Consider the following 25,901-nt stretch of genomic DNA (forward strand, 5'->3'; position numbering starts at 1 on the left):
TCCTTCCGCGCGCCGGCACCGCCCACTCACCAGCTGCACCCCCTCCCAGCGTCCTCAGCCTCACCCCCTTTCTGGCTGCTCCCGCCGGTCCAGGCTCCGAGCCCGGAAGTGGATATTGCGGCTCGGCTAAGAGGACGAGGGGGAGGGGGAAGTACTTCCGGGGAAACGGGCCCCGGGTTGGTGTTTGTAAACTTGCCTCGGTCCCGGCAGGGCAGCGACGGCCACGGGGTTGGCACGGTGCGCTGGGACCTGGAGGAGGCGCCGCGCGGCGGGGGAGACTGCGAGAGGCCGCGCCTGGCAGGTAGAAGCACGCCTCAGGGAGCGCAGCGTCGTCCGGGCCGGCAGCAGCGCCTCAGCAGCTCTCAGGCCGTGGGGCGCCGCGCGGGAAGGGGGAGGGGAAGGGAGGAGGGGCGCGTGGCGAAGGGAGGGGGCCGGAGAGGGGAAGGGGCCGCGCGCGCGCGCGTACCGCCCCCCAGGCCCGCCAGTCCGGACGCGTCGCCCGCCCGGCGGAGGGGGCTTGCTTGGCGGGGACGCGGGCGCGAGCACGCACCTCGCGCGCTTCTCGGCGCTCTCCTCCGGCTTCTTGCGGTGGGGCGCTGCGGCTGGGTGGCTGGCTGGCAGGCTGGAGGAGGAGGAGGGAGGGAACGCGCAGCGCCGGCGTCCGTCCGCCTGCCTGCCTTCCACCTCCGCAGCGAGTTTCCGTACCTTCGGGCGGAATCGGAGAACGTGCACGTGTGGGCCGGCCCGGCGCGCACTGCCAGTCCGGTTGCTGCCTGCCGCTCAAGCGTCCAGCGATAGCCCTCGAGCTGTCCTCTACCCCAGTTCTGGCCTCCTTAATAGAGTGCGAGGTTCGCGGGCCGGCCCACTGGGCACAAAAGCCCCGAGGGGCCTCCGCCCCCTTCTATTCCTAAGATGGCAAATCCAAGCAGTTGGCCCGTTGCGGCTCCTCTATGAGAGGCCCCAATTACTTTTACTCCTGTTGGCAGCTCCTCTTTGCCCAGGAGACCAGTTTCTACTCCTGACCTAGAAAGAAAACTCTGCTTGACTAATGTCCTCTTTCTGAGGTTCACGGAAAGCGCCCAGCAAAAAAAAAAAAAAAAAAAGTTCAGCCTACCACAGGTCGTATGTCCTGAGAATGTTGCACCTAACAGCCCCATTTCCTTTCTGGTTTCAGGTTTCTGAAACAGATCGTGAACTTCAACGAGAGGATTCAGTTGGAAAATCAAGACTGGCAAGCTTTTTCTTCAGACCATAGGCAGGATCCAGGCAGAGTCCAGGGATTCTTGGAACACCCATCTTCCCCTTGGAGGACACTAAGCTCTGTCTGAAGACAAAGGCAATTCAATATGGCAGCAGAACTGAAGGGACATGAAGGAGTTGTTACAGTGATTTGGTGACAGTTCTTCAAACAACAGTGTCTTAGGAAAGGTGGATTGAGAAACTCCTGAACTTTTGGGTTGCATAAGTGAGAAATCAGCATGGCTCAGGTAAAAAGCTATAGAATCCTCCTCCTTCAAGATCACTGGGAAGCGTGTTTGCAGTTTCACTCTTGAATGCTGTCCTAGTCAACATATTGACCAACCCAGTGAGCCAAGCTCTGTATTAAGCACCAGGGGGAGATCTAGAGGAAGGAAAGGAGACAGGCCACAGCCCCTGCCTTCAGGGAGCTTCCAGTCAAATGAAGGAGGTAGGCTATTCTGCATCACAGGCACTGATGGGACATTGCAAAACAACTACTCAGCTTACACTTGGTACATTAAGTGCTGAGGGGCATGAGGGAGTGAACAGTCTGGTGAATGCTTCATTTGTTTTTTTTTTTCAACAGGAATTAATTGAACTCCTGTTACATGCAAGGCATTGTGCTGGGGATACAAAGATGAATAAGATTGTCCCTGTCCCCAGCAAGCTTCCAGGCTAGTCGGGGTGGGGCGGGGGGCGGGAAATGAAGAAACAGTCTATTATTTATCTTTATATTCACAATACCTTGCATGGTGGTTGGCTAGCAATCAATGAATCTGTTGATTGAAGGAACGTGCAAAAATAGAGGTATGTACGCTGCAGAGGAGAGAAGGGTACCTCTGCCTGGATGGAAAAAAGCGGATGGAGCTTGAAGGATACAGAGGATTTTCCTAGGTAGACAAGCAGAACAGGGCAGTCAGATAAGGAGAACTGCATGGGCAGAGGCTTAGAGGCATGGGAGAATGCGATGAGGTTAGGAGTACTACAGGGTTTGCTGGTTAAGGAGGAAAAGATTCAAATGGGTGAGGGGGATAGGATAGGTAATGCTAGAGGGAAAAGTTAGGTTGAGGGAGTTGTTTCCTAGAGAAGTAAGAGTATAATCCCAGGGCTTTTTATGCCTTGCTAAGGAATTAGACTTTATTCTGTAAGGAATGGGAACTCTCTGAAGAATGTTAAGTAGCAGAGTGATGTCAGGTCAGTGTATTTAGAAAGTAATTGTCACTGTGAGGGTACAGGATGGATTGGAGAGACAGGATGATGTAATAGGTTGTTGTAAGTCTGGATAGCAAAGCCATGTGCAGGCACCCCCAGAGCTGCTCCCAGCTTTCTTCCAGGGACCATCCCCTCCCAGTCTCACCAGGATGGCAGCCTGATTACAGTATAATTGGCTTCCTTCCAGCTGCATGCATAGCTTCCTCCTTTCCATGCAGATTAGGAGCCCTTCAGTTTTTTCTTTCTTTATTTGCAACCCACTTCACAGCATCATGTTCACTCTTGTTTTGAGAACACTGCCTTTCACTAATCACTAACTGGGCCCTGCTAGACATTTATACCTTAGTTTCATTCCCATCAACCATGTGAGAGTAGATACTCTCATAAACATTTTGCATTTAAGGAAACTGAGGCCCAAAGAGGTAGAGTAATTTGCCCAAGATTGTACAGTGTAAATGGCAGAGCTAAGCTTTTCACCTGTAGACTTTTCTATCCAAAGCCCTTGAAGGAGAGAGAAGGGATCCTAGGATATACTAAAAGGAATTTCTTTCTTTCTGTCTTTTTTTAATGTTTATTTATTTTGGAGAGAGAGAAAGAGCACAAGCTGGGGAGGGGCAGAGAGAGAGAAGGAGACACAGAATCCAAAACAGGCTCCAGGCTCTGAACTGTCAGCACAGAGCCTGATATGAGGCTCGAACTTGGGACTGGTGAGATCATGACCCGAGCTGAAGTCGGATGCTCAACCAACTGAACCACCCAGGTGCCCCTAAAAGGAATTTCTAAGAGGAATTTTTGTAATAAGTCACTTGTGGAAGTTTGCTGACCGACTATTTTTTTGAAGTGTTTCTTCCTCCTCACCACCCCCCCCCCCAAAAAAAGGTATTTCTTCAGTAAAAAGAGTAAATTCTCTAGTGCTGGCTAGACTAAGTCAGTTGGAAGAAGGTAGCCATAAAAAAGAAATTTTCTTAATCATCCTTTGTTTAAGTATTGTCTAAAGTGTATATAGAACAGAGGATGTGAAAATATATGGATATGCACACAGCTAAATGACTGTGGGAGTCAAGAGAAAGTGATAATTCAATCCTAAAATCCTTCCAAGTGATTTAATTTTTATATCTCTTACAATTGACGGCACATGGGGAGTTTAAAATCCAAAGGGAGAAATGACCTGATTTTACTGATAAACATGTTTGTAGAACCTGATAGAATATATATGTGGCACCATGAGGTCTGCCAATCATAAGTGGGCTCTGAATCTGCTGTTGAGAGAGGAAGGAGGCAAGGTCTGCTAGAAATCTCCCCTTTCAGTGAGTCAGCAGGGCAGACACTCATGCCCATTCACAAGGCCTAGAAAACCTAGTAACACGCAGACACACCACACGCTATACCTAGCACTCTATTAATGCCAAAAGTGTTGATAATACCTGGTTATTCACTTGATGTATACCTAAATGCTGATAAATGACAAAATAAGTAACTTGTTCCTGGTGAGGTGAGTTAGGGAGGACTCTTGAAGGAAGCAGAGTTTCGCAGTAAGAGGGACACTCCCTAGAGAAGCACTTTGTTTGTGGCTGGGTGGAAAAGGTAGTTCTATAGAAGATGGCAGCGTGTTTTTGCCCTGCCCTGCCAGGTGACCTGACACCTCATCTCCTTTCAACTTAGGCAAGTCTCCTGGCTTGTGAAGGCCTAGCAGGTGTGAGTTTGGTTCCCACTGCAGCCAGCAAGAAGATGATGCTGAGCCAGATTGCCAGCAAGCAGGCCGAGAATGGAGAGCGGGCAGGTAGCCCTGATGTGCTGAGGTGCTCGAGTCAGGTACAGCATTTGAGTCTGTTGTGGCACCTGGGGATTGGGTGGCCCAAGCTCTCTGCCAGGAGATGTCGAGTTTTGATTCCTCGGTGCTTCTGTTTAGGGAACTGGGGAAAAAAGGATCCAGCTGGGGAATGAATGAATATGGGTATTTTAGAGAGCTAAGGAAGGTCTTTTCTATACCTACAACCCTTAACACCATAGTACTTGCAGAGGAAATGGATGGATGAGTACCTTCTCTAAACCTTTGGGGCAGGTCGTTATTCTCATTTATAACTTGTCTGAAAGCAGACAAGTTTGGTTTCCTATCTTGTATTCTGAGATAGACTGTGAGTTTAGATTTGATTTGTTTTCAAAGGGCCACCGAAAAGACAGCGATAAGTCCCGTAGTCGCAAAGATGATGACAGCTTGGCTGAGGCCTCTCATTCAAAGAAGACTGTTAAAAAGGCAGGTAATGGGGTAATCCCCAAGTTGGTACTGTTTTGTAATGGGGTAATCCTCCTCTTCTTCCCTCTGTGGTTCAACCTGAAACTTTCCCTAGATGTTTTGGTCACTTAATAGCCAGTGAGTGTGTTGCTCAGATTTCATCCATAGGTCACTTTGGTATTTGATGTCTGCCCTCTCTGGAACATCCTTCGTGAGGGAAGGAGGGTCAGGGAAGCATGGGATCCTGTGCCAAAGAGGCAGGTAGACATTCAGAGTGTTGAGCTTGATGGGGGCAGACAGCTTACCCGCACCCACCTTCTTCCTCAGAGGGTCTCTTAGTAAGCAGTGTGGGAGATGACAACATCAGAGAGATTATTTTGTCCGGCAACTGGAAATTGACCCAGATTAGAATGGAGGCAAAAAGGAGGCAGAGGGATACCCTTATGACATGCCTGATTGTTGCCCCCAGGTGGTGGTAGTGGAACAAAATGGTTCTTTTCAAGTAAAGATTCCCAAAAATTTTATTTGTGAACACTGCTTTGGAGCCTTTAGGAGCAGTTACCACCTCAAGAGGCACATCCTAATTCATACTGGTAAGTCTTTTGCTCGTATTTTCTGAGGAGAATAGTCTATGGTTTGTATTGTGTGTGTGTGTGTAGCTCTTGTTGGGTTTGTTTTAAAGGCTGGGTATTAGAAATAGAGGAGGAAGGTGAGTGAGTGAGCTAGAGAAAGCACATGGCTCTGTTACAATCTAGTGTCACTGAGAACAGCAGCTTTGAGGACCTTTCCCATTAGGTGTCTGCACATTGCTAAAATTTAAAATTTCTGGAAAAATACCTGAAATGAAATCCCTGCCATGTGTACCTCCTTATATTAATTTCTCTCTCCACCTGGGCCAGGTGAGAAGCCATTTGAGTGTGATATATGTGATATGCGCTTCATCCAGAAATACCACCTGGAGCGTCACAAGCGTGTGCACAGTGGCGAAAAGCCCTACCAGTGTGAACGGTGTCATCAGGTAAGCTCACATGTCATCCATCCACCCCACACGTGGATTTTGCCTTCACCAAGAACCAGGGCCAGTTCCCATCCCCTGCCCGACAAGGGACCATCTAGTATTCCTGGCCATGAGAGAGTTAGTACCTCAGTGGGAGGTGTATCTCTCTGGCCTTACTGCTGATTGTAGGGAGGGGCCATAAGAATAATTGTAATAACAATAGCAGCATTTCTTGAGGACTTATTTTGTGCCAGGCACTGTGAGAGCATATTTGACATAGATTATTTTATTTAATCTTCATGTTAACTCCATAAACTAGCTGTGTTCCTGTCATGTCACATGTGGGGAAATTGAGATTTAAAGAGGTTAAGTTTCCTAAGGATACAGCAGATCAAGGGTAGAGCTAAGATTCAGTCAAACTTTGGAGCTGGTGCTCCTGGAAGGAGAAATACAATCTCTGCCCTCGGGGTCATATCTGATCTGATGAGAATGTAAGAGCTTGGACCAAAACAAGACAAGAACAAAACATGAGAAATGATAACAGCTAACATTTCCTGGTTGCTTTGCTCCACCCTCTTAAACTGAATCTCAAAATACTAGAATAAAAACTCCATGAGGCAGAGAATTTGCCCCTCTGGTTCTCCACTCTATCCTCAGCCCCAAGAACTGTACCTGCCTTGAGACAGACATTCAATAAATATTGGATGAATAAAGCAGCCATTCTGTGAGTAGGTACTTTTAGTCCCATTGCAGATGAATGTACCGATTAAGTACTGTTAGATACCATGTCCAAGGTTGCACAGCTACTAATTGGTAGAGCCAGGATTCGGACTTCAGAGCTTGTGTTCTTAACCACTGTGTGCTCCTGCCTTCTGTGTACATGCTGAGGGCATATGGAATGGGACCTGTGCCTCCCGTGTGGGGAAGACAACTAGCCAACAGGTAGCTGAGTTTCTCCTCTCAAGCACTTAATCCTTCCTTTCTTCTCAGTGTTTTTCTCGGACAGATCGATTACTCAGACACAAACGGATGTGCCAAGGGTGCCAGTCCAAGACTTCCGACGGGCAGTTTTCTCTATAGGCGCAAGGGGTCCTGGGTGGTGGGAGTGATCAGAAGAATTTACCGAAGAGCGCACCCCCTCTGGTCTGATGGTCCCACCACCACCCCGTCTGTACCTGTCCCCCTCCTGGAGGAGTGGACCCAGGAGACCAGAAGAGTGCATCAGGGGACAGCAGCCTCAGAGCCTCAGCTCTGTAAATAATCTGAGACTATGAGTATCTCGGGGAAGTTCCTACAGCATTCCTGGGTAGGGAAGCTAGTCCCTGGACCCTTGGCTGAGGTTATAGGTGGGGACTCAAGGTACAGGACCAAGACTGGTGTGGCTCCCACAACCTTGGACTCCAGCTGGCAGCTGAAATGGAAAGGATTGGGGAGAGGGATTTGTTTGTTTGTTCTATTCTTGTTTTTGTTTATTCAAAAGCAATTTTAGCAGGTACACTGTGGATAAAGGTAATATGGAGGCATAGAGCCCTGGTCAAAGCAGGGACTATGGCTGGTCCAGCCCTCCCCAAAACTGAGTTTTTAGTTGCAGTTGATCCTCAGTGTTCTGCAGCCCTGCACCTCACCTCCTGTTTGAAGGAGAGTAGGATCAGGGATGGCAGCTGAGCTTGCTTTGGCCTCCTTATACACTGTAGGGACAGAAGGAAGAATGGTGAGAGGAGCAGACGAGGGCTGGGTCCAACCGGAGTGGACAGGTACCTCTGATTTCCTTCGGGAAAGAGCAAGAATTGTGCCCAGGGCTGATGTAATGGCCCAGGCCACACTGGTACCTAATGGGGTCAGCTCAAGTGCCTTTTGGAGGAAACTTGGGTGAGAGTGGCCCATGAAGCCCTTCCGTGCCCCTTTTGGGCACTCGATCTTGGACATGGTTTGTGGCTACCTCGCTGCCATTGACTCCTGAGCCAGACAAAGGTGTCGAGCAGGTAGTCATGGATATCAAAGTGGGCTCTCTCTCCTTGTGCCCTCTTAGGAACAACCCGAGACTAGTCCCAAGTTGGGCAACAACTGTTCAAGAAACAAAGGAGTTTGGTGTCCCCTAACATGACTGTTGAGCAGTGTGAGCTGCTTTCCCTGCCCAGTCCTATCACTGTATTCAGGTAAAGGAGATAGGGGTGTGGCTTTTGGTCCCAAAGAACAAGATCTTGACTTCCTTCTTAATGGCCATCCCTACCCGACAAAGAATGCATGGGAGGGAGGTGCTGCAGAGAAAGGACTGAGGAGGAAACCTTTTGTGGGTTTTATTGTTAACTGTATTCTTTGCTCCTCTCTGCCCCAACACCACCACCTTATCTGCCCCCAAAAAAGTGATCAGGGGTGTATGTGTGTGTGCGCGCGCACGTGTGCATGAGTGTGTTCATTCACATGTGTGCTTGTGTTTGTATGCTTGGAGATGGCATATTATTGAGCCAAACCCTTTTCTGGCCCTCAACTCAGGGGAGGATGACATAAAGCAGCCCCCACCACCACCACCATGAAGGGTGCTTGGGGTCCCAGCAAGAGCTGAGGAACTCGGTTTAGGGGACTGAAGGGCTTTGTTTTGGAGGGAGTTTTTTAGATTGATTTAACAGGCTGGTTAGGGTGTTTAACCCAAGCCAGAGCTTGTGAACATGAATTTTCTAAAGTGAAATAAGAAACCCTTTTCCTGCTATGGAAGATTCAGGGGGTTGATTGACCCCCACTGTGGCCTGCCCTGACCTGTTGGGGGAGTAATCATGGCGTAATCCTGGATGCTTGGTGAACCTGACCAAGGTGTCAGTGGGGATCTGAGATGGCAACTCCGGGAAGTGTGATTTCATTTCCTCCAAAATGTAGTGAACAGCAGCAGAAAATTCCTAGCTGTTACCTAATCAGGAGGAGATTGGGGCGGGGCGGGGGGGGGGGGTGAAGCGGGGGGCGTCCATACCTCTGAAATGTGAGGATTCCAGGGAAAAAGAAAGGTGTGGCACCTTTCAGATTTTCCCTGATGGCACCTGAGATCCTTTGGGAGAGACACTAGGGAATGTGTTTGCCACCTGTGCTCTTCTAGCTTTATGCCGGCACTTCCATTTGATAGGGTCCAGAACCTAGACCTCGGTCCTTGGAGCTGCCCTGTTGTCCCTGCAAGCAGGTTATCTTCCTGTGTGTGAGTGAGCCCCTTTCCTGTTAGAGGGCTCTGCTGGGGCCAGAGTTGATCATTCACATCTGGCAGTGTATTCTCAGAAGGAGGCTACATTCAGAAAACAGTTGTCCCATGAGCACTTTTGAAAATAGGAGGCTTTGTTCACTGTCACTTGCAGCTAATCTGTGTAGAGTTGGGGTGTGGGTGGCTGGAGTCCCAGGAGTGACCTATGCGCCTACGTGTATGGACGTGTGCTTAGGTCAGAATGTGCCCTGGCCCCCCACAGCCTCAGCCTTTTGCCTGGGTGGGTGGGAGAGAGGGAATGTGTGAGCAGATGTGTGAAGAACCGTACCAGAAGCACCCCTGCCAAGGATTGGGTGTGGGGGAAACTCAGGAGCAGGTGGTTCGTTCAGTTGTCCAGGTGTTGAGGATCTGGGGCCAGTGATGTGTGAGGAGAAAGGAGCAAAGAGGTGAAAAGGAGTGATTCAGCCCCCCCCCCCAGAGGGTCCAGGAGCCCCACTTACACCCCAGGGAAACCACAGCCTAAGAGCGCTTGCAGAGGCTCCTGGGCCCAACACCCCAGCCCTCCTTAGCTGGTGGGGCCTAGCACTGGACAGATGCCTCAGGTGCGTGTGGAGTAAAGGGAAAGGGAGATAGGGCAGGCTCTCAGAGACCAGGACATGGAATTTGGGGACCTGGGAAAGAGAGTAGCACCCGTTCCAGGTGGGCCACTGTACCAGGCCCTACTAGCCCTCCCCTGCACCCATCTCTTCTCCGTCCACCCCCCTACAGCCTTTCATCACTTAGCTACTGATTGTGCCCCATGGCTTGACATTGGAGGGTTAAATGAGACATGGGGTCCCACCACAACTTCTAACCCTCTCCCCAGATGCTCTTTGCCTCTGCTGCAGTCCTGGGGCTTTTATCTTAACAATCCCTCCTACTCTTCCTCTTTCCCTCCCACCTTCCCTCCCTCCCCCCCCCCACCTTTTTTTTTTTTTTTTTAATATACTTATTTTGCTATTGGGGGAGGGGAATATCAAATGAACAAGATCACTTTTAAATGGTAGTTTTTATAAGATGTTATAAACTTGTATCTTTTTACCATTAAAGTGCAGTGTATGTTCCTTCGTGATATATTTAGGATATTTAAATAAAAAGAAAATGGGGCTTTTCTACATACTCTTTTTTGGGAAACCTTTTCTTTGGGGCCAAAGTGGTTATCCTTTTTTCCCCCAAATATAACCACCCCAGATGTCCTGCATCCGAGAAACCACCATGTAAAACTCCACAGAAGCAACAAGTAGAAGTGAAAACAGGATATCACTTCTGAATAAGAGAAAAAACATGCACAGCAGAACGAAATAAGGTCAGGTACCAGCTGTGTTTCTCCAAGTGTGGTTCTGTAGTCCTACAAATGCATGACCGGAGGATTCACTAGCCCACCCTGACCAGCCACTTCCCAGGCAGCCACATACTGAATCTCCTGCACACCAGGTTAGAGGACCTCTCCCCACCCTCAGGTGGCAGGAGGAGGAATGAGCAAGTTTTCCCGAGGCCCAGGCTCCACAGCCTGCTTTGGCCTTGGGTGAAGCAAGATGACAGCTGTGCTCTGAGGTAAGACTCTTTATTGTATACAGGGAGCGGGGGAACTAAGCCCACACTCCTTGTGAGGTAGGGAAGCAAGGTTGCAGTGGGAGGCCGCCCTCGACTGTCACTCTGAGAAGTAGGTGGTGACCATTCCTCAGCAGTGCCCTACTGGGCTGTTGAGAAAAAGAAGAGTCCTGGGATGAGTGTGCCTCTTCCCCCTTCAGAGAAAGGGACTTCTTGCCTCCTGAAAGCGGGGATTGACCGTGGTTGTGATGGCACTTCTGTAGAGAGGATTGCTGTCCTGGGGAAGAAGATGGGAAATGAGGAAAAACCTCCCGACTGCTCCTTTACCTAGTCCTAAGAGGCCAGCCTGGAACTTGAGCAGCACCCCCAGAGCTGATGGAAGTTAGCAGAGGGGTGGGGCAGAGGACGCACAGACCAAAGTGAGGGGGATGAGCTAGGTCGGAGGAGTCCAGGTTGGGGGTGGGGCAGGGAAGCGGAGACCAGCGGTCTTAACCAGAGAAAGCGAGCAAAACCCAGCCCAGTGGGGTAGGACACAGTCTCCCTACCTGCTTCCAGTTGAGCTGCTGCCGCTCCTTCTCAAAGCGGTTATATTCTTGGCGGTCATAGATTTCCACAGAAAGCCGGTAAGCCAGGACCAGCCCCAGTCCCACTGCCACGATGCCCCCCACGCAGCCCAGCACGATGGCCAGGGTGTGATTTACTCCTGTGGGGAAGAAACAACACAGACTTCTGGGGGTTGGGGCATAGGGGTTGATCAACGGTTGCCCACAATGTGTCCAGCTTCCCTAGCCCTGCCTGTTACTGAAAACAAAGGGAACCCAGCAGGGTCCGAGGTTATCTCTGTGGTGCCCAGGGCCTTAGCTTTGTCCACTTGGTCCATCACTTCTGCTTTTGCCTGGACTCACTGCTCTGCTTCAAACCCTACCTGGTTTCCCATTATCTTCACCTGCCCAAGCCCAGAGTTCTGAAGCCCCACCCATCAAACTTGCAGGGCTCCCTCTGGCACGTCTGCAGCATCTCTGCCCACTTACTCTCTTGGGCTCTCACTCTCAGTATGACCCTGCCTCTGGCTTCCTCCTCCACCAGGAAGAAGAACAGCTGGTTGTCCAAGGTCCTCTCTTTGCACCAGCCATCATCCGGGATAGGGTCCAAAACCAGGGTCACGTTGGCATCAGCACAAGCGATACTGCAATTGGTAGCCAGGGGACCGGTCCCAAAGGCCCCACACTCTGCACAGTCCCTGTCCAGTGGACACCAAGAGGTTACCAGCTGGGCAGCTGTGCTCCCCACACCACACGGCAGAAAGAGGTGGGCAGGTGGGAGTGGCTCCGCGACCCCCGCCGTGCCCCTGTTCCCAAGTTGCAAGACGGGAGGCCTCACCTGTGTCTCTCGCATGACGTCTTGCAGCCTGGGCACTGCTCACACAGGGCACCGTAGTAGCCATCCAGGCACTGGCAGCGGTTGCACGTGCAGCGTCCATGCCCACTGCAGAGCACTCCCTCAGGACTGACACAGCTGTCCGTGTCCCCACTGCACTCACACGCTCTGCCCGTGCGATTGGCATGACAGTGACACGTTCCACAAAGGCAGCGGCCAAAGCCTGGGACAGAATCACGCTCAGGGTGACAGCCATTCTCCTCACACACAATGGACATCACATGCCACCACGGGATGCCTAGAGCTGAAGTGTTCTGTGCGTCCAATTCCCTCTCAAGTGTGCCAGATAGCTGCAACTCCTACACCAAAGTCTGATACTTGCCCTTAGTGCCATGATGTTCCCAGAGCCAAAATATCCTGGGAGCCACTCTGACCCCACCCTTCCCCCAAAGTCTGCAGGTACCTCCACAGAGGATGCCCTCATGTCGTTCACAGCTGGCATCATCACACTCGCACAGGGGCCCGGAGCTCTGTCCACTGCAGCTGCAGCGTCCACACTGACACCGTCCCTTCCCGCTGCACAAGGGCCCTGTCCCATTGGGGGCCCGGCACCCAGATTCCAGATCTGGGGAGGACAGTTCAGCCTCAGAGCATTCACAGAGTCGACCCAGACGGCCAGAGTTACAGCTGGGAGGGGAAGACAGAGCCAGAGGAGGGAAAGGTGGGTCAGAGAGTTTGACCATCCCTTGACCTATCTTTCCCAGGATCCTCTAAACCTAAGCTCTCAAAAGAACTGGAGAGAGATGAGTGGCTGAACGGATGCCAGTGTATAGTTGAGCACCAAGGAGCAAGAGAGCAGAGGGAGTTCGGGGGGAGGGGAGGGTCCTGGCACATCTGGGAAGGTGCACATGAAAATCAGGGTGGAGTCTTGGGACATCTGGCAAAAGAGGTCTGGAGATGGCCAGTGGGAGGACAGAAGGCAGAGGAGGGATACCGGGGCTGGTCATGTGTGGACAGTCACATGGGTGAAAGGAAGCAGGAATCCTCACCTGCACACCCCGCATTGCAGCAGCCCCTGGCCATCACTGCAGTGGGGAGCCCGGGGCTGGGTGTCACTGCAGTTACAGTCACACAGTGTGTGCAACTCCATGGTCAGCTCCTCTGAGAAGCCAAGGGCTCGGAGCCTCAGAAGATGGGGCTCTGAGAGGCAATGAGTAGCTTGGAGAGTAACCAAAAAATTCACCTGAGGACAGTGCAGGCAGAAATCAGACTTGAGATCCTGCACCCACATGTGCACATGACACCAAACCCATTGATCATCCAGAAACCTATTCCTTAGGAAATTAAGGGATAAGCCCATGCTAACACCCATCTCGTAGAAGCCTGCTGGAGGAAGCTGCTCATTAAAGCCTTTTAGAAAGGATGGATGGAGAACTACCCCACGCTTTTGCATTGTTCTGTGTCTGCCCCCCATCTTCTCCTGCCTGCTTCAATTTCCCACCCCCCACCCCCACTTCCTTCCTTCTGCCTATCTCGGCTGGCTCTCACCGTCTGGTTGATTCGGACCTCGTTGCACTGGCCCCGGTCCCCAGCCTCACGCTCCCTCTCCTCAGGACCCCCACACTGAGATTCATAAGAGATGTGGACCCCAGGAGGGAGTGGAGAGTGTTCGAGGGTCACAGTGGATGATAGGCTCTGTGGAAGAGAGCAAGTAACCACGTGAAGGCAGGACTCCAAACCCCACCTCGTGTCCTCTCCAGCCTTTCCAAATTCTGCCATGACCTGCCCCAGCCTGCTTTGGGGACCCCTTGCATTCTGCCCAGTCAAGAGGCATTTCTGCAGGAAGGGCACTGTGAGAACTTTGGGTGCATCACACAGGAGCTAGAGGCCTCTCGGTTAGCATTTCACTGCGGCTGCAGCAAGGGCCCCACTGTGGAGGGGGGGGCCCTGTCAATGTGCGGTGGCTGCTTCTCAAACCCCAAATGACGACACATAACCTGTGTGCATAAAGGGCAGAGTCTTTAAATCGAGTTTGCCCCGGGAAATTTGGTACCATCTCAAATTTTCTCACCATGGGTTTAGGACATGGTGGTCCCTGTCCTAAGAAGCCTAGAGCATGGTTAGAGATAGGACCTAAACCCAAGAAGCACTTAAGAATCTCTGTGGTTCCCTCTACCTGTAAAACTCTATGGTTCCTGTGAAGAACATCTCTGAATTATTTGTAAGCTTAGTGAAAGTAGGCTCTAGATGTCACATTCTTTCTGTACAGATTGACTGGGGCACGAATGCCAGCCCTTCCGTCCATTAACTATGTGACCTCGGGCAAGTCATTCAGGGACCTGTGTCTGTATCCCCACCTATGAAATAGGGATGATAATAGCAACCAGGGGTTTAGCAGAGTTAAATGAGACGGCAAACAGTATGTGCACTTAGGACAGTGGTTGGCATGAAAGACAAGCTCAGTGAGTGTTCCTTCCCTTCCTTGCCCAGTGCAGGGCTCCATGCTCGGCCCAAACCAGACACTTCAGATTTGAGAATGTAAGATTGAGCAGATGAACTAGGAATGACAGCCACAGGCAAACCGTAGGTAGTTGCTAAAAGTGATCAGTCCCTGATAATTCTGCTGCCCCCCACCTGAGGCCCCTTCCCAGTGCCCGCCCTCTCCATGCTCCCCCGGTCCCAGCCCCTCACATTATAGGCGTCCATGATGAGCTGTACCACGTTGCTGGAGTCCTCACTCAACTCCCCAACTGCGGACTTAGGAATCAGCTTACTCAGCTCCTGAGTTAAGAGGAGTCCAGGGAAATGGTGGGTCACAGCTCTAGGGAAATGGGCTTCTGCGGGTCTTGAAGGAGGGCATATGGGGGGAGTGGTGGAGAATGGGGTCTTTGAGGAAGTTGAGAAAAGCTTGAAGTGGGAAGGTCTGGCATTCAGCCAGCTCTCACCTGGTAGACAGGCAGTGTGGCACTGGTGACGGCAAAGATGGGCTGGATGTTTGCTGCAGAGAGGGCCTGGGCTACCTGACCCACAGAGGGGTAGTCCTGGGCAGGGAGCGGGGAAAGGTGAGCACCACAGGTCTCCCCCATAACATCCAAGGTGCCCTCAGCCCAGGAAATCCAGGAACCAGGGCTCCACCAGCTAGAGGAACCCTGGAGGCTCGGGAAGGCAGAAGGGGCTAGGGAGTGGGGTGGCACAGGGTTCTGTCTGAGCAGTGGGGGCACATGGAGCGAGGAGCTGGTGGGAAAGATGGCAGGGTGGTCACTGGTAAGGACAAGGAGGCTGGGGAGAGGGGGGTCTGGGAGTAGAGGAGGTGTGGCTCGGATGGGGAGGGGTGGAGCCAGGGTGGGGACTCACAAACTCTGGGCTGCGACTATAGAGGCCATTACTGTCCAAGTGGCAGTGCCCGTCGCTGGGCATGAAAATGCCACCCAACTTCCCATCCCCAGCTGTGTGGAATGTGTCATCTGAAGTGAACACCAGCAGTCGGGACACATTTCTCCAGCCAATCTGCTCCTGGAATCGGGGTGGGGGTGGGGGTGGAGGTAGGCTGTGCACCTGGGCTCCATGAGCCAAGGATTGCCAGCCTCATTCTGAGTCACTTTGTCTATCTCCATACCCAGACCCCCCCCTCCGCCATCCCGCCCCCCCCCATTTCCAGCTCCCTGCTTCCCCCCAATCCCCCAGACAGGGCTGCTGCTAGCGGAGGCCTTCTTATGAATTAGAAAAACATGCCTCTTCCTCAAGATATTTTACTCCAATCCACCAGGAAATTATTAAAATAAATATGCAAACTCCAGTGACTATGGTACAAAGAGCACCCCCAGAACCAGGCACTGCATGACCCTAGGTGGCAGTCTTGGCCCCAAAGGGTTCTTCAGACTCAGATCCCCTCCTCGCCTCCTCACCTGGCAGAGCGCAGCCTGGAGAATGGCATCAAAGCCACCTTCAGGCGAGTCCAGGTTGCCAGACACGCTCTGGCGTCCCACCTCCCGCTCGAAGGCCTTAGCATCCGAGGTCAGGGACAGCACGTGGCGAAAGCTGAAGGGAGGCTGGCAGCGCTCCAGCCGGGTAGGGCAGGGGTGGTGAAGTTTGGAGGGCACTGTGCTCACAAAGGGCAGCACCGTTTTGTCCACGAAGGAGCCAAAGCCTGGGGCGGGGGGGGGGGGGGGGAGAATGGCGAAGCTTGTCCCCAAAGTCACTGGCCAGCAGCAGGGTGGAAGGTCTGCTGCTGAGGACTCAGAAGGCAAAGGTCCATGGGAAGTGGGGGGTGAGGGGGACAGTCAGAGAGGAGCAGAGGAGATCACGAGAGCGGGTGCTCCTAGAGCACAGGGACTGAGTACCTGGCAGGGACAAAGGGTTTAGGCCACTGACTCAGGGCAGTGGGGGATGGAGGAGATTAAGAGGAGGATGAGGGGAGGGTCAGGCAGGATCTCTCTCTCCCGAGGAAGAAGGAGAGGGTGTAGGGTGTAGTAGCAGCATGAGGCAAAGGAGGGGATCTTGAATAGGGCAGTTGTGAGTGTGGAAGCCGCAGCCAGGGACAGGGACATTTAGACCTTTTCCTAGAGACACAGACAGGGCTGAGAAAGTGGCATCAGGGCAGTATCTGGGTTGGCAGGTCCAGAGTGTGCTGTCTGACCCCTGGGAGCTGTCTGAACGCGGTCTGGCCAGACTCTGGGCCTCGGTTACCCCCACCCGTAGTCTCTTAAATCCCCTCCAGTTCTGTCCTAGAAGGTGGATGTTCTGGGAGAGAGACGCCAGAAACCCGGGGCCTGGCCAGGTCTGTTAAAAACCGGGAGAGGGCAGGCAGGGCCCCTGTGCGCCCAGGACGCTGGCAGAGACAGAAGCGGCTTTTGCAGGTAGAGGCCGAGCTCACCGATGCGCACGGAGTGGGTGACCTCCTGCAGCCGCGCCAGCAGGTCTTGTCCGAGCTGGCGCACGCGCTCCAGGTCGTCCTTCATGGAGTAGCTCAGGTCCATAAGGTAGTACAGGTCGACGGGGTAGCCCTCTGCCCGGAGGAAGCGCACCCGGAGCTGCTGGGGCTCCCCTGGGGAAGCGGGGTGGGGGATGGCGCGGGTCAGCGAGCGCCATCGAATCTCAGCCCGGACCTCCAGCCCAGCCCGCCGCCCCCTGACTCACCCGGCCGCAGCGTGACCCGGACCTGCTGCGGCGCCAGCTGGATGGCCCCCTCGCCGCGATCGCCCTGGCCGAGCGGCTGGTCCTGCAGCACCTCCTGCCAGCCGCGGGGCTCCTCCAGCTCCCCTGGGGGGCAGCCTTGGGCCAGCAGCTCCTGTCGCTGGCCGCAGCGCCGCGCCTCCGCCACCCCCGACGCGGTGAAGTTCTGCGCCCAAGGGGAGGCGCGTCGGGGACTCTAGTCCTCCACACCCCCCCCCCCAGCCCTGTTCCCAGACCACCTCTCCCCCACCTCCCCCCGACCCCCCGGGATGCCGGCCGCTCCTAACCCTCCCCTCGCGGTCAGTTCCCTGAGCCCTTAGGATGCCCTCCCTTCCCGGTCCCCCCAACAGCCACCTCGTCCTGTCTTTGTCAGAGCCCGCTTCCTCTAGCACCCCACCAGCCCCCACCTTATCTAGACAACCCCCTTTCCCTAGCCACCTACCTTTCTCCTCCCCCTAGGGCCACAGACTTCCTGTTGAGATCTCAGGGACCTCACTACCACAAGAAAAAGAGGAGCCTGGCCTCCTAGTCCAACCTCCCCTGCATGCTTAGGCCCAAACTGGAAGGGGGTCAGGCTGAGACCCAGGCTAAATTCCTGGGAAGGGGAAGGACAGGGACAGAAGAGGAGACACCCCCTCCCCCCAGTTGGCTGGCACCCCTGGGACTGGCTGGGAAGTGGCAGAGGAAGGAAATAGTTACAATGGCTTCTCAACTGGCCCTGGTGCCAGACTCAGGTCCAGAGATTGAAGGAGGCAGACACATATCTGACTGTCCCCAAAGCCCCTGCCTGGCACCTCTGTTCTCTGCCTCCTGCTGACTCTGAGTCTCCTCTTCCGGTCCTCCCAGATTCCTGGGCTGGCTCAGCTTCTGCTCAGTCACTGTGGCTGTGCCTTCTCCTTCTGGTGAGTTTGCCCTCATCTCTCATCTAACTCTCCCTCTTCCTTTGAGGGAGACAGTTCTGTTCTCACCCTCGCCCCCAACTCAGTTACCTGCCATGCTCTGTCACTCCATGAGCCCTGTCTCTTTAAGGCATAAAGCAAAGAACAGCCTTGTTTGACCAGCCAGGGAGACACCTGCTCCCCAGCATCCTTCCTGGCCACTTAGGCAGATCAAGCCTTTCCCCAAGGTGTACACACTTCTAACTCCTTCCCTTCTACTCCCCCAGCCACAGGCTGCTACATACCTTAGGAACATTATGAGGTACACACACCCCCAACACAGACTCAGAAACCCAGTCACACACTTTCTGCTAAAGACTAACCCCCAGTGTGATGGCATTTGGAGATGGAGCCTTTGGGAAGAAATTAGGGTTAGATGAGATCATGAGGGTAGAACCCTCATGATGAGATTAATGCCCTTGTAAGAAGAGGCACCAGAGAGCTTGTCTACAGCCTGCCTGCAAGCCAAGAAGAGGGTTGCCACCAGAAACCAAATTGGCTGGCATGTTGATCTTGGACTCCCAGCCTCCAGAACAATGAGAAATAAATTCCTGTTGCTTAAGCCACCCAGTTTTGTTATGGCTGCCCAGGCTGACAAACGCACTTCCTCACATGCATACACGTACCACAGGTCCCTCTCCCTGTACACAAGCATGAGTTCCAGCACAGACACACTTCCTCCAAATTTATGGTTACAAGTCTTTTCCGTATATACACAAACGCACAGGTACACAAACATATACACACAGGAAACTTGCATGCTTGAGTATGCACACACACACAACCACACACAGGAGTCCTATGTGCACAAACTCAGTCACGCACAGGACTGCAGAGAGCACCCGGAAAACCACGCAGTTGCAAACCTATCTCCGTCCTGCACATACACATACACAAGGTTCAAAGGCCACAGAGCCATCTTTACCAGTTGCTTGCACCAGGCACAGCTTGGGTGTGAGAGGATGCATTTCTGGCAGGTGGGGGCCGGCTGGCAGGACCCCGGCAGGGACAGATCAGGATCCCCCCATTCTGTGACCTTCTCTGGGGATGAGATCTTGGCATCCAATTCACTCTCACCTCGGCTCAGAGCCAGCAGGAAAACAAGGACCATTGACAAAGCCACCATGGCCTGCAATACGATACAAAGGGGGACACATGGGTCCTTAGGGAGGACCTCCAGGTTCTCAGTCCTCTAAAATTAGTCTGTGGTTGGGGCACCTGGGTGGCTCAGTGGGTTGAGTGTCCGACTTAGGTTCAGGTCATAATCTCAGGGTTTGTGAGTTCTAGCCCCACATCAGGCTTGCTGCTGTCAGCGCGGAGCCTGCTTAGGATCCTCTGTCCCCCTCTCTGCCCTTCCCCCACTTACTCTCTCTCTCTCAAAAATAAATAAACATTTTTTAATAAAATAAAGTAAGTCAAGGGGCGCCTGGGTGGCTCAGTCGGTTAAGCATCCGACTTCGGCTCAGGTCGTGATCTTCCGGTTTGTGAGTTTGAGCCCCGCATGGGGCTCTGTGCTGGCAGCTCGGAGCCTGCTTCGGATTCTGTGTCTCCTTCTCTTTCTGCCCTCCACAACTTGTGCTCTGTCTCTCTATGTCTCTCAAAAAGTAAATAAATGTAAAAAATAAAAAAAGAATAAAAAATACAAAATAAAATAAAGTGAGTCTGTGGTTGTCACTCTCAAAACTCTACCCCAGGGGTGCCTGGCTGGTTTAGTCGGTAGAGCGCGAGTCTTGTTCATAGGGTCATGAGTTCAAACCCAACCTTGGGTGTAGAGCTTACTCACGAAAAAAAATAAAAAACCTCTACCCCAAATCTTTATCTCCCTTCATAGTTTCACTTTCCCCTGTGGATTCAGCAGTTTCTTCAAAATGTTGGGAAGGGGCAGGTCCCAGACCTGGGTAGGAGCCTCAGACAAACCCTGTCCCTCCTGTGTGCAGACTTCCCTAGGGCCAACGTGGGCAAAATGGCCTAACAAGAGTCTGGGGAGTAGGCCTGGAAGCACTAAGGTCTACATCCGCCCAGGTCTATTCACCAAGATTGCAAGCCACAGTGGAATCAGAACCGAACAGGAAACAGACCGGGTTCTGGTCCTGCTTCAGTCCCTCACTGGCTGTATGGCAAATCAGACTTTTTCTCTGGGCCTTAGTTTCCACATCTGTAAAGAGAGAGAGTTGAATAAATAATCTGGCAGTCCTTGCAGCTTTCATAATCTTGGATTCTAAGTACAGGAAGAAGGTCAAGGATTCTAAATAAAGGAGGAAGGTCGGGGAATAGGAATGAGAGGAAGGAAGGCTGGAGCTGATGAAGAAGTGTGTGAAAGAAGCAGGGAAGAGTAGCCGACACGGTAGCAAGAGGAACGAAAATTAGACCATAAGAAAACTTTCTAAAGGTCTGGGATAACGGAGGAAGGCAGGCCATGGTTGACAAAATTTTCTTTTTCCTGTCCTTTGCACAAAGCAAATATAGACTGGAGAAAGAGCCTGTGGCAGGGTAATTCCTGGAATGACCTCTAGGCAAATTTCTGATCTTAAAAAACATTAATTTTTAAAAATGTATTAATTAAAATTTTGAATAAGCAATCCATAACCATACTTCAAAACTCAAAAAGTTAAATCACAATGGCCTTTTTTTTAGAGGTGGGAAAGCTGATCCTATACGGATCCATTATATGGATTGATTCAATTATATGGAATTGTGGGGTGTCTGGGTGGCTCAGTTGGTTAAGCGTCCAACTTTGGCTCAGGTCATGATCTCGGAGTTTATAAGTTCGAGCCCCAGGTCGGGCTCTGTGCTGACAGCTCTGAGCCTGGAGCCTGCTTTGGTTCTGTGTCTCCCTCTCTCTGTGCCCCTCCCCCTCCTCAAAATAAACATTAAAAACAAAAAAAAACAATCTTGAAAAAGAATGAAATGGGAGGACTCTCACTTCTCACTTGCAAAACTCACTAGAAAGCTATAGTAATCAAGACAACGTGATACTGGCATAAAGATAGGCATATAGATCAATGAAATAGAATGGAGAGTCCAGAAATAAATCCATCCATTTATAGCCAATCGATTTTCAGCAAGGGTGCCAAATTATTTGATGGGGAGAGAACAGTCTCCAACAAATGGTGCTGGGATAACTAGATATCCACATGTAAAAGAATCAAGTTCATTCCCTACCTCACAACATATGCAAAAATTAAGTGAAAATGGACCAAAGGCCTAAATGTAAGCCCTCGAACTATAAACTCTTAGAAGAAAATGTCAGGGTAAATCTTTTTGATCTTGGCCTTGACAGTGGATTCCTAGCTATGACATCAAAAGCGCAAGCAACAAAAGAAAAAAATAGATAAACTGGACTTCATAAAAATATAAAACTCTTGTGCATCAAAGAGCACTATGAAATGAAAAGACAGGCTACAGAAAGGGAGGAAATATTTGCAAATCATGTATCTGATAAGTATCCAGAATATATAGAGAACTCTTACAACTTGACAACAAAAAGGCAAACCACCCAGTTTTTGAACAGCAAAGGACTTAAATAGACATTTCTTTGAAGAAGATAGACAAATAACCAACAAGCACATAAAAAGATTTTCAACACCATTAGTCATCAAGGAAATGCAAATCAAATACCACAGTGAAATACCACCACACACCCAGCAGAATGGCTAGAATAAAATAAAATAAAATAAAATAAAATAAAATAAAATAAAACAGAAAATAAGTGTTGGTGAGGATGTGGAGAAAATGGAACCATCATACGTTGCTGGTGGCACGGCACTGTGGGGAACAATTTGATAATTCCTCAGTAAATTAAAACAAAAACTGGTACGTGACTGTTCAAAGCAGTGTTATTCACAGTGGCCTAAAGGTAGAAACAGCGCAAACGTCCATCAACTGATGAATAGCTAAACAAAATGTGATCCATCCATACGGTGAAGCATTATTTGGCCCTAAAAAGGAGCGAAGTGCTGATTCAGGCTACAACATCGATGACCTTGAAAACACTAGGCTAAGTGAACGAAACCAGTCACAAAAGACCACATCTTGTCGGATGCCGTTTATGTGAAGTATTCTGATTCCCCAAATCCACAGAGACAGAAAGTGGATGCCAGGGGTTGGGGAAGGAGGGGAGGATGAGGAATAACTTCTTGATGGGCAGTCTTCTTTTGGAGTGAAGAAAAAGTTCCAGAACTAGATGGTGGTGATGGTCGCACAACATCATAAATGTACTTAAGGCCACTGAACTGTACACTTTAAAAATGGGCTAAATGATCAATTTTATGTGTATCTTATCAAAAATCAAAACATTGAGATAGTGAGAAATCTCCCATGCCCATCCTCCTCCTCCCAGTTCCACACCTCACCCTAAATGAATAACCGTCATTTTAAGTTATCTTTTGTTGCTGATAATCCTTCTAGAGATTGTTTTATGCATACACAAACTAATGTGAAAAAACATATTCTCTCCAAATGGTAGAATCACATGACAGAAGTCTACAATCACAATTCTAGAATACATGCGGGTTTGTCCCCCTTTTTTCTTTTTTTAAAAGATTTTTTAATGTTTTTTTTTTTTTTTTAATTAATTTTGAGAGAGAGAGAGAGTACAAGCAGGGAAGGGGCAGAGAGACGAGGGAGAGAGAGAATCCCAAGCAGGCTCCATGCTGTCATCGCAGAGCCCGATGTGGGGCTCGAATCCATGAACCGTGAGATCATGGCCTCAGCTGAAATCGAGACATTTAACTGACTTGAGTCACCTAGGTGCCCCTTTTTTTCTTTTAATTGCTTTTCTTGGAGATCCTGCTACTCAAGAAAATAAAGATCTTCCTTGTTCATTTTCACAGCAGTATACATTTCCGTGGCATGGATGTATCATATCCCAGTCAGTCTCTCAATGGGATTTAAATTGTTTCTAATTGCTCACTGTTAAAACTAATGCTGGGGGCGCCTGGATGGCTCAGTCTGTTAAGCATCTGACTTTTGGTTTCCGCTCAGGTCGTGATCTCACAGTTTGTGGATTCGAGCCCTGCACTGGGTTCTGTGCTGTCTCTGCTGAGCCTGCTTGGGATTCTCTTTCTCTCTCTGCCTTCTGCCCCCTCTCAAAATAAATAAATAAAACTATTGCAGTGAAAACCCATGCATTTATCATTTCACATGTGTGCAAGTGAATCCGGAGGATAAATCCTGGGAAGAGGATTTGTAGGGTCAATAAATTGGCATCATTTGTAATGCTGGCGAGTGATTGCTGACGCAACCGCCTTCGCAACTATGCCAGTTTATATTCCTATTGGCGGTGTGTGTATGAGAAAGGCCAACTAACTCCTTGTCCCAAAACGTCTGCATCTGCCCCAGCCTGGGCTTAGATTCAGAATGGGGAAGGGGTGGGGTGACCTCAGCTGTCCTGCTCCCCACTGTGCACCATTTGGGACCTCAGGTGTAGTATATATATGTCTTGGAACCTCCACCCCCATGCGAGGCCGGTTCAGGCTCAGCCTCACTGTAACCTCAGCCCCGCTTGCTCTGCACGCCTGTGGTCGAGGAGGCCTGAGATGCTGTAGCACAAAGCCCAGTTTTGACTCATGTGTTACAGGTGGGGCCCCCAGGATAAGACAAACCAGAGACCTCAAGCCCACTCATGTCCCCTAAAGGGAGCCCCTGGGACTCTCTGGACAGCGTTACCCCACCCCCTTCTCCCAATTGTCCCCCTCATTTCTTACTTGGGGATACATGGCCTGCCACTTGTTAATTTCCCTCTCTCTGTCTCCTTCTCTCTCCCCCACCACCCTCCTGTTCAAAAGTTTGATGACATCCCTCTGCTGCGTTTCTCTTCTCCGCGTCTTTACGGTTCTTTGTTTTACTTCCTTTTCCTCTCCTATCCTAACCAAAGGAAGGCAGAGCTGTCTAACTCAATCCCCTCTTACAAATGGAAACCTGAATCCCAGAGTGATAAGTGACTTGCCCACAGTCACACAATGAACAGGGATGAAGACAGGTCGGGACTCGGTCTGTTTGCCACTTTCCTCGCCTCCAACCCAGGCACCATCATCATCAAAAGCCGTGCCTTCTCCCTTCCAGTTCCAGTGGGCTCCACCTAATCCCCTTTCTCTTCCCTTGATGGGTCCTCTTCAGTCAGTCTTCTTTCCCCCCTGTGGTTGTTCCCTTTTCCTGGGCTCTATCCTGGACTCCAACACCCTAACACCCCCTTCAGCACCTGAGAAACAGAGCATTTTCCCAACCTATCCAGATCTTCCAAATCAAGTGGAATCCTCTGCTGCCCACTCAGTGTCCCAAGGAGGGAAGAGAACCGAGCCACGCTGCCACAGTCTCCCAGGACACCATAGCCAAGGTGCCACTGGCAGATCTGAGCTGAGCACCAGGCACTAGGCAGCAGGGATAGCAGCTGGGGAGTCCTCTTGGGAGAGCCCTACCATGACATAACCCTTGGCACATGGCAGGCACTCAGATGATAGCAGTCATACATCCCCTTCCTTCTTTGCCTCCCTCCAGGCCCACTTTTGGGAAACACATGCAGGAGAGAGAGGTGAGGAGGGTACGGGGTGGGGGGGGCGGGGAGAGAGAGCTTGAGAAGCTGGAGGGAACAGGGATGAGGATCTCAGGAATGCAGAAAGGACTTCAGAGCCTTTCTCGAGTCTCACCTGAACCCTGGGTGTCTTGGGGTCAGAGCCCAGCGTCCTCTTCCCAGGAGATTGGGAGCAGGGGTGGGGGCTGGGCTAGTAAGGAGAGGAGGCTGGAGGGCTGGTGCCCTGGTACTCACAGGTGCGTGCAAAGCAGCCCTTCCTCCAGCCGCGGCGGCCTTTGTGTACTGATCTGGGAGGCTGCAGAGGAGGAAGTGACACACCCTGGGGTGGGGTGGGGGAGATTTCGGGGTGGTGGGGTAACTGATCTAGAAGGTGGGGCCCAGAGGGGTGGAACTGGGCCAAGGGGGTTGACAATACAGGGATCTGAAAGGAAGCACGGAGGCTCGTCTGTCTACTGAGCACCTACTACATGCCGGGCATATCACAATATTGTCATTAATCCTTGCAACAACTTCATGACATATCCATATGTTAATGTCCCCCCGGGGTCAAATTTTACAGATGTAGAGGCTAAGAGGGAAAGGTGGACGTTGAGGCTCAGAGGTAAGAAATAAAAATCCTTGCCCAAGGCCACATAGTAATAACTAACTGGTCTGGGTTTTCAACCCTGGTCTGCCTGCCTGGCAAATCGATGGGACCCTTCCACTTCTTCACACAAGAACACGATAGCAAGGAAGAAATATGGAGGTAGTAAGTCCTGGAATGAGGGGGAAATCAGTGGCGACAGGCTCTAATTTTGAAAAACGAGTGCCCACTGTATGATGGTGGATGCTTAACTCCATGGGCTCTGGAGCCAAACTGCCTGAGCTCCAATCCTGGCTCTATCACTTACAGCGGTGGGAACTTACGTAGTTGCTTAACCTTCCTGTGGCTTCTTCTCATCTGTCAAGTGGCACTCAGGATTGTTGCGGGAATCAAATGAGGTGACTCCTACCAATTGCTTACAAGAGAGCCTGGCACAACCTAAGGGCTTGAAAATAGACTCAGTGGCTGAGAAGTAACACGGTGAGAAGCGGAGAGGCTGAGAAATCCAAGGTTGGGGCACTGGGAACTTGGAGAAAGACACAGGGCCGGGCTCAGAGAATGAGACTGGGAGGCCACTGCGCAGAGACAGCAGTGGCGGCTGGGAAAGGCGTAGAGGAGGCAGAGAGTGCGGTAATGGCAAGGATGAAGCCTGTCTGGAGAAGAGGGTGTGGAAAATACCTGGCCCTGGCCCACACTTGACCACAGGGAACTCAGAAGGAACTGGATGTGAGATCTGTCACAGGTCTGTCTTATCTGCCCGAAGGGGCACTCTGGGCAGCAGGGACTGACAAGCGAGGCACCGAGCCAGGTGCCCATCTCTTAGTGGGTGCACAGGGAGCATCAGGTGGGT

The 25,901-nt window shown here is 51.3% G+C and overlaps 3 protein-coding genes across 9 annotated transcripts in view; 1 reads left to right on the forward strand and 2 right to left on the reverse strand.

Moving 5' to 3' along the window:
• CSAD (cysteine sulfinic acid decarboxylase) overlaps positions 1 to 711 on the reverse strand; it is a 30,770-nt gene extending 30,059 nt beyond the window's left edge. Inside the window, exon 1 of one of the 2 annotated variants that reach the window (XM_078449834.2) lies at positions 551 to 711. The gene's annotated coding sequence lies outside the window, so the exon portion shown is untranslated. Of the gene's footprint in view, positions 1 to 196; positions 305 to 550 lie in introns of those variants that run through there. The other variant, XM_078449833.2, reaches the window with a different exon arrangement.
• Positions 187 to 10,599, forward strand: ZNF740 (zinc finger protein 740). 2 transcript variants are annotated; one of them, XM_060657497.3, is made up of 7 exons: positions 187 to 301; positions 1,175 to 1,687; positions 4,114 to 4,263; positions 4,616 to 4,705; positions 5,154 to 5,277; positions 5,584 to 5,702; positions 6,672 to 10,599. In XM_060657497.3, exons 2-7 carry the CDS (start codon positions 1,679 to 1,681, stop codon positions 6,759 to 6,761), a joined length of 582 nt encoding a protein of 193 aa, XP_060513480.1. In that variant the 5' UTR covers positions 187 to 301; positions 1,175 to 1,678; the 3' UTR covers positions 6,762 to 10,599. The 2 variants fall into 2 exon arrangements, with proteins under 2 accessions (XP_060513480.1, XP_060513479.1); XM_060657496.3 differs by having other exon boundaries at positions 1,175 to 1,487.
• Positions 10,450 to 24,790, reverse strand: ITGB7 (integrin subunit beta 7). Of its 5 annotated transcripts, none has more exons than XM_060657487.2 (16): positions 24,703 to 24,790; positions 20,018 to 20,094; positions 18,865 to 19,068; positions 16,966 to 17,167; positions 16,703 to 16,873; positions 15,735 to 15,976; positions 15,184 to 15,342; positions 14,775 to 14,870; positions 14,521 to 14,610; positions 13,378 to 13,524; positions 12,879 to 13,072; positions 12,293 to 12,516; positions 11,833 to 12,052; positions 11,484 to 11,692; positions 10,998 to 11,155; positions 10,450 to 10,729 (listed from the first exon to the last, which is right to left on the reverse strand). In XM_060657487.2, exons 3-16 carry the CDS (start codon positions 19,063 to 19,065, stop codon positions 10,649 to 10,651), a joined length of 2,394 nt encoding a protein of 797 aa, XP_060513470.1. In that variant the 5' UTR covers positions 19,066 to 19,068; positions 20,018 to 20,094; positions 24,703 to 24,790; the 3' UTR covers positions 10,450 to 10,648. The 5 variants fall into 5 exon arrangements, with proteins under 5 accessions (XP_060513470.1, XP_060513469.1, XP_060513468.1 ...); XM_060657486.3 differs by having other exon boundaries at positions 19,972 to 20,094; positions 24,584 to 24,764; XM_060657485.3 differs by having other exon boundaries at positions 24,584 to 24,763.
• Between the last annotated feature and the right edge of the window lie 1,111 nt (positions 24,791 to 25,901).

The sequence above is a fragment of the Panthera onca genome, chromosome B4, assembly GCF_046562875.1.
Source record: "Panthera onca isolate mPanOnc1 chromosome B4, mPanOnc1 haplotype 2, whole genome shotgun sequence".
NCBI lineage: Eukaryota > Metazoa > Chordata > Mammalia > Carnivora > Felidae > Panthera > Panthera onca.

What these genes read in the sequence shown, in the direction of transcription:
- ZNF740 (XM_060657497.3), top strand. An exon ending in CAAAGAAGACTGTTAAAAAG is followed by an intron (nt 4,706 to 5,153) that starts GCAGGTAATGGG and finishes TGTTGCCCCCAG; the next exon opens with GTGGTGGTAGTGGAACAAAA. An exon ending in GCACATCCTAATTCATACTG is followed by an intron (nt 5,278 to 5,583) that starts GTAAGTCTTTTG and finishes CACCTGGGCCAG; the next exon opens with GTGAGAAGCCATTTGAGTGT.
- ITGB7 (XM_060657487.2), bottom strand. Translation starts at nt 19,065, where the DNA reads ATGGTGGCTTTGTCAATGGTCCTTGTTTTCCTGCTGGCTCTGAGCCGA. An exon ending in CCGGGTCACGCTGCGGCCGG is followed by an intron (nt 16,874 to 16,965) that starts GTGAGTCAGGGG and finishes CCGCTTCCCCAG; the next exon opens with GGGAGCCCCAGCAGCTCCGG. An exon ending in AGCAGCTCAACTGGAAGCAG is followed by an intron (nt 10,730 to 10,997) that starts GTAGGGAGACTG and finishes CTTCTTCCCCAG; the next exon opens with GACAGCAATCCTCTCTACAG.